The 7,525-nt window shown below is 49.6% G+C and overlaps 1 protein-coding gene across 1 annotated transcript in view; it reads right to left on the bottom strand.

Moving 5' to 3' along the window:
* Positions 1-7,525, bottom strand: part of LOC119107505 (peroxidasin homolog) — a 105,015-nt gene that overhangs the window by 68,161 nt on the left and 29,329 nt on the right. The window contains exons 2-3 of the mRNA XM_037230965.1: positions 3,940-4,062; positions 2,303-2,503 (exon numbers count right to left, since the gene is read on the bottom strand). Coding sequence (XP_037086860.1) covers positions 2,303-2,503; positions 3,940-4,062 — 324 coding nt within the window. The remainder of the gene's footprint in view (positions 1-2,302; positions 2,504-3,939; positions 4,063-7,525) is intronic.

The raw sequence follows: 7,525 nt of genomic DNA, 5'->3' as shown, positions 1-7,525 counted from the left end.
CTCTCTCTCTCTGTCCCTCTCTCCCCGGTTTCAAGCGGTCGAGCAAAATGTTAAAATGCGGATATTTTTAAAGAGTAATTTTTGCTTATATAGTCACTTTTCGTTGCGTCTGTTCAGTCACTTTTGCAGAGTGAGTGTCGTACCCCTTGTGGGTTATTTTGAACCATTCAAAAAAGTGCGTACACATAATGCAGATAGGAGATTTTCAAGGGCAAAACGTAACCAAAGTGAAGCACGTGGTTTTCACATATTTTCTCACTATGACGAAAATGTAGATCTAGTTTGCATTAAGCAGAACATAAATTTAAATGTACCCGCCATTGTTGGCATGATTCGATGCAAAAGTGCACAAACTTTGGCTATGGCACAACGAATCTGGAAGGTCTGATGTACTCTGTTTACTATTGCGTAATTACTCCTGTTAGTGATTAAAACATGCCATATTACTATGAAACCGTGCGTTTTTAGGCACATAAATAGTTATTCAAAGGCGGATCCAGATATGCATTTTTGACGGAAAGAATACAACAATTATTCTGCCGTTTGTTCGTTGTGTATTGTGTATATGTACAAATGACCCCCACATATCTGTTAAACAAATGTAAGTACAACAGGCCCACCGGGACATTAAAAGGACGGTGAACAGAGAGAACCAAGGGTGCTCAGAAGGGCGCACGTTGCCTCCTCACTCCCTGCTTCCACCTGGCCTGCATAATGGACAACAACATTCCGTCCTTCGTGAGTCGGCACGCACCGCGTAACAGTCTTTCCGTCTTATCATGATGTACCAGTTGTTCTAGCGACTTAAAAATAGTACGAACTTCCGTCAATAGATGTGTAAAATCTCATCGTCCGCTAGGAGGCAGTAGCTTTCAATTCAGAAATGGCCTTACCTCCATTTTGAGCGTATTTGCTCCTAAACAGGCCATTCATATCGCCGATAATATTGTCAGGCATTGGCATGCACAAGAGCTGGCATTAGGTCACAAATGCCACCCGTACATTTGTGCGCAGAAGGTAGCCCACGCTCTATGGAAGCATTGTACACTTTCCTCGTACGAATGGGGGGCCCTAGCTACCCCTCAGGCATCGTAAACCACGAAAGCTAGAGCCACAGGAAAAACGGTGTTGGAATGCTGTTATCGGAATGCATCGGGTAGATGTAATTTAACTTGTGTGAATGCAAAAGTTTACAGGTTAAATTATCAGGTTTTTATCAGGTTAAATTATCTTTTATGGATTGCCTTTATCCTTTATATGTTTATTCTATTATCTTAAGTACTAGTGCAAGCGTGAGATCGCTAGTACTGACGAGACCTCACCAGACCATATTTTTTCTGGAAAAGAGTTAACATCTTGGGAAACACGCAGGCATAGCGGAAAATTGCCCTTTTCACATTTAGATCAATCTATGCGTTTGGAATACTTTATTTTGGCTAATGCTGGGTACACCGGCAACAGTTTTTTCGATGACTACGATTGGTAAGAATTCATTAGGTTTTTCAAGCGCGACGCTCAATCACACCGAAAAGCCCAGCCAAGCAGGGCATTTGAAAAATAAAATCAGCCTTTAATGCCATCTAGTTCAATCACACTACGAAACACCGAATGCACATGCCACAAGCCAGATGTCATTTAAAATGCTCGAGGGAAACAGGGACAATAGCGTTTTGGCCCACAGGGTCTTTCAGCCAGTGATTTACGGCCAATACGTCGGGGTCGAGCCGTAAACAAGCCGTCGTGTTTTTGTGCGTGGTGCTGCTAGCTTCCACCAAACATGTTTCGCCTGTGAGCACTTGACTGGAAGCCCGAGGGAGCGTTAGTTCTATCCACATTACGTCTAGCTCAGCACATCACAGGGATGCAACTTCGGCGTGGTGATGTCATTAAACGACTGATATATGTTGTAATATTTATACATTACGAAGTCGGGTACTGTCTTTTTCAAAACCGAAGAGTTGTGGCCATATCTTCTTCATCGTGACTGCTATTAAACCACATTTAATTATTTAGCATACGGGCGTAGCTAGACTAGACTAGACAAGACATAACTAATTACACTAGGCTCAAGCTGTCAAGCTGGTACACTCAATGCTCCCCTTAAGATATTATATTTGCCTTTGAAACTGCCGACTTTTGTGAAATGCTGCATATAATTTCTTTCCCTAATCAGAGGTACATTCTTACATGGGTGTTCAATGCAATGCGAGCAAGCGCTCGCTTAAGAACGAGATATATCCTTGTCGTTTAATTAGTGTCTGTTGCCAAAACCTCATCAGGACATAATCAGCGTTGCACTCACAAAGCACATCGACGGTGTGCGTGAGCTCCATCAGCGGCTTGGAGGAGACGGAGCAGGTGAAGTTGCCGGCATCTGGCAGCCCCACGCGGTCAATCCGCAGATTGTGACCGTCCACCAGGCTGAGCCGGCTGTCCGAGTCGATGATGAGGTGTCTGGCCGTCAGCACTCGCTTCCCCTGCTGCCATACCACCGAATGTGTCCCTGCAGAGCAGACAGGACCCGTCAAGCTCAGCAGCGTGGTGAAGCCCAAACGGCGAACCCAGCAGACAGGACCCGTCAAGCTCAGCAGCGTGGTGAAGCCCAAACTGCGAACCCAGCAGACAGGACCCGTCAAGCTCAGCAGCGTGGTGAGACCCAAACGGTGAACCCGGCAGACAGGACCCGTCAAGCTCAGCAGCGTGGTGAAGCCCAAACGGCGAACCCAGCAGACAGGACCCGTCAAGCTCAGCAGCGTGGTGAGACCCAAATGGTGAACCCGGCAGACAGGACCCGTCAAGCTCAGCAGCGTGGTGAGGCCCAAACGGCGAACCCAATAACCGGACAAACACGGACGGGCTCACAGGCGAACGCTGAATTCGACAACGTGACGCAAACGTAACTCACTGCTTCACTGCTGGGCAGAACTGTGGGTGTTTGTGTTTTAATACGCTCAACTTTTGTTATCGTAGACAGCGTGCACCGCACGTCGGTAAAGTTTATGACACCCTCACAAATTTCTGTCATTTCTGTTTCAATATCAGTTTCACAAAATGACACCAATGTAGTCAACTCACTGTATATGCAAAGCATACTGCTTGGGTCGGTTTACTCCCTTTCCAAACCCGAGTGTCCAGAGTTAAACAAATATCGTGGACTTCACTTTGCATTGCTCACCATCTTAAGTTTATTCCCCGACAGCTCCGTGGTCTCCATCGTCACAGAGGCTTTACGACGCGCACAGCTACTTGGGCTGGGCGGCGTTGCCTGCCTCTCACTCTGGCAGGGCGGGCGGGCACCCCGGGAAATCGAGTCCCGATACTCTGGTTTTCCAAACGCGCAACGTAACCACTATCCCACCGGCACCGGACAGCGTGACAGGCTGTGGGCACGTATTTATTTGGAGCCATTTTCCGAGTATGGGTCATCTATTCCGAATGGGGTGGAGTTCTGAATCAATATTGATGAAAACCCCGCAACTCTCTGATTGCGGCCGAAGTCGGGTAGCTCAACTATTTTGAGCACCCCAGCCCCACGTCGGACAGCACGAATGATGAAGTCGGACGTGGTCAGAATACTAACGGCAGGTCCAGACCGCAGCACGGCGCTAGCGACGTATAAATGTCGTGATTATCTGCGATTATCTGCTTCACCGTCTCCCAAAGGTCACACTGTGGCTGCTGCCGGCACCCTGGTGCTGGAGTCCCCGCACCGCCTCGGACATTTGCAACGTCAGTGCCCTGCCACACTCCTGGCCGTAGTCTTCCCTCGCTCCCGGCACGTATCGGTAACTCCGCTGTGACGCCCTAGTAGCACCCATCCCCTCGCCCCATCTGCATGTTTGGTGCCAATGGCGCCGCTGGCCGAGCTCCGGCCATTGCGGGTTCTCCTAGTCGATCACTGTGCTGCTGCGCTGCAGCTCCGGCGCCGCCCCGTCTCACCGGCGTGTCGGACGCTGCAGGGCAGCACCACGGCGTCGCCCTCGCGCACGCTGAACAAGCCCGGCTGCGAGAGGAACTCAGGCTTGAGCTGCGGCGCCGGGGGCACCACCGCCTGGGCTGACCCTGAAATAGAAGCGGCAGTCAGAAGCCGACCGGCACGCCAGACCCCGGCGGCAGCCACAGACCGACCGGCGCGGCAGACCCCGGCGGCAGCCACAGACCGATCGTCAGCCATCTTCCCACGCGGCCAGACCGATCGTCAGCCATCTTCCGACGGCAGCCACAGACCGATCGTCAGCCATCTTCCGACGGCAGCCACAGACCGATCGTCAGCCATCTTCCGACGGCAGCCACAGACCGATCGTCAGCCATCTTCCAACAGCAGTTTTCAACAGCAAGGAGCAGCTTACGTACTGACCTTGCTTTGCCCTTGACCTCAACGCCATGGACTAAAACGCTGTAATAATTGAGGGTGCCAACAGAAGGCAGCTTCATAAAGGCCAAAAGACGTGCTATGAAGAGGGCTTTTAGTAGCAATCTGTGAACCCAAACCAGTTTTGTTTATTTCTGCGCGTGGCCAGGCGCTGTCGAGAAATATCGGTGTTTGTATTTTAACATCCACAAATAACTTTTGCTATTGTCATAATTAATCGTCGCAACATATTTCGGTTTAATACCCAGACATATCACAAATAACGGCAGCTTTTTTTAGCAACATTTCAACGCATTTCAATTCAAATGAATCGCAGGCGTAAAAAACTATCAGGTACGGGATGTTATGATCGCTGTTATTGACGAGCGATCACATCTTCGCAATTATTACAATGTTGGCAACTGGTAATCAGACGATTCGGTCCGGAGGAGTGAGACTCTTTGAGACTAGCTCTGGCAGATTTCTGCTCAAAACATGTTGGTAAGCCCCAATCCCTTCAAAGCGAGTGCTCCACATTTGTATCGGGTTTTGAACTGAAAAGGCCCATTAAAGATCTTTTGATGCAGTTGACAGCAGCACACTTCTTAAGAACTAAGCCCTTCTAGTTTCTGGCTACACGCCCGTGAAGATGTACAGACTATTCGGGGAGACTGTTTCAAGATCGCATAGGCATTCATCACGCCATAATAACGTCATTCAGATCCTGCCATTCCCTTGGCCATGCCGTGATCAGGCGTAATACAAAAAAAAGAATTGTTGAGTCGTTCGTATCTGGCGTTCGTGTGCACGATTTTGAGATTCAACGGTTGTCAGTTTAATCTCAATCAGTTTTGCATAAGGTAAGATGACATGATCAAACAATAATGTAATGCGGAACATATTTACAAAAAGAGAAAATGTGTTGTCTAGAGCAGCTAATTCAGCTTCAAAGTGTGCCATGGGCTATAAATGAGCTTATTTCATTATATCTGACGCTTGCTTCAATATCTCAAATGTGGAACATACGCTTTAATGCTGGCATGTAACTGCTAATGTGGGTATCCAACATGAACATTCTATCAGCATTGTCACGTGCACACACTTATTGACATACATCGCCAAGCTATTTCCTTTGCTGGAGGTACCCAATCGTGGCTACCATTATTCAGGGTAAGCGTCGTTCACATAATCCACCCCGATTTGATAAATGCAGGCTTTTGAAGCGAGAGTCATCGCTCTTCGTTACGTTCGCCGCCCTGCTGCTGAGCTGCGCTGGCAGTCGAGAGCAATACGCCCTGCTGCTGAGCTGCGCTGGCAGTCAAGAGCAATACGCCGGTCGCCGGCCCGAACCTGCGACAGCGAACAAGGAGCGCTCCTCAGATTCGACAGCGACCGCCGCGGCCCAATCATGACGGGCTGCTCGTGTGCCGTGAAGCTTTTCCTGAAACCTGTCAAAAGTTAGCTGCTCGTAATGCGATATGAAGTTACCAAACTAAATGAGCCACACTAAGAAATTGCACCATACGGCGTATTGTATTCTGCCCTAAATTGCAACAGGAAGCAGCACCATTATTTACTAGATTTCCTCTACTCTAGAAGCCTTATGAAAGCCTGCCATGGTCGCATATACTCCATCAAATCCTTTTCGCCATCTGATGACTTTTTCGTTTCGGCCGGGCTTAACTGTACGCACATCCCAAGTGTCCTTTAAATTTCACCCACTGCAACCATGTCTTCTATGATCATGTCTAAAACGTTGTCTGGTTCAGCTACAGCTTGAGTGATTGTTGCAGAGCGCAGATCCAGGGTTCGACCATGCCACGTGGTCCACTCACTTTTCGTGAGAGTCCCACTTTCACCCTACAAATTGGTCCCCGTGCGCAATTCAGAGGATTTCTTCGGAGGGATGGTTTGAATATTCGGATAGTCGCTTTCCAACGTTTCATTGGACAGTGAGAAGAGCATGCGTGCTGTTCTCATACTCATGTTCAAGTTCATGCAACATAATGTCACGTACGATCACTGCCGCCCGGTTTGCTGCGAACAGCAAATGGTGCAGAATCTGTGCGGCATGACGTCATGCATCACACCAAATCAATACATTCTTCGTCGTCCGGACTGTTGTGAATACACCAATAGCGGCGGCAGGTTCGCCAGACGATAAAAGTGAAAACAACATCAGTAAAACATGAACAAAAACAAACAGCTTCCAAAACTTGTGCTTTCCGGATGTGAAACGGGCTCTACGTGTAAAGAAAATGACTTACGGGGGTGTTGCACATTTATATGAGGTTTTGAACTGAAATGGGTACCTTGAAGACCTTTTGCTGAAGTTTACAGTCCTGCCCTTCTGGAGCAGGGCTGTGAACTTCACCCCATCCTCACTCCCTCAAGTCAATTCCTTTACACAACAGAACAAACTGGGCCCATCCAGTTTGAGGAATTGCAGAGAGCAAAGCGTGACGAGGAGCTCTGAAGGGGAGCGCGGCGGAGAAGTCTAGATGGCGTCGGGGGGGGGGGGGGGCGGGGGAGTCTCGAAGGAGAATCCCCAGAGTCACTGGTTGGTGTTTTAGGTAAAAGGGGGCGAGTGCCGTGCGTCTGTAGCTGACAGTCCTGCATCGAGAGCAGAACGGCGACGACCTCTGGCTCCGTGGTCAACGGGGCGCCGGCGACAACACGCACGATGGGGGTCCACAGACCGTCACGCATCCTAATCACACCATGGCCGGCTGTGTGCTCCAAGGCTCTGAAGATGTCCCTTGATTCCCCCCACCACCAACGGGCGGGCGCGGGCCACAACAGCCTCTTCCCTCCCATGTTCTTGGGTAAAGGGGGTAAGGGACACTGGCCATGCGACGCTCCCGGCCCGGAACTGTGTCTCGGAGCGACAGATGTAATCGCACAGTTAACGATGGGGGAATATGCCACTCGGTTTCGGCGCTGGGCCCGCGTATAGCGGTAGACTGTAGCGCGTGGGGCGTGGAACAAAGGTCAGATAAGTAGGCTGATGTGATCAATATGTGTGAATTATTTTGCAACTACAGGTGACGGACTGCGTTATAATTGTCTGGCATTCAAGCGAGGCTTGAGGTAATTTGGCCAGACGGCGACACGACATTTGCGGCCGGCTTGGTTGGAAGTGGTGACCGAGACCGGTGACGCATGCTTCGGCGC

Source organism: Pollicipes pollicipes, unplaced genomic scaffold, assembly GCF_011947565.3.
Source record: "Pollicipes pollicipes isolate AB1234 unplaced genomic scaffold, Ppol_2.1 Scaffold_2555;HRSCAF=2994_pilon_pilon_pilon, whole genome shotgun sequence".
Classification (NCBI taxonomy): domain Eukaryota; kingdom Metazoa; phylum Arthropoda; class Thecostraca; order Pollicipedomorpha; family Pollicipedidae; genus Pollicipes; species Pollicipes pollicipes.
The sequence above is the reverse complement of the archived record's forward strand: the minus strand, read 5'-3'. Positions and strand labels throughout refer to the sequence as shown.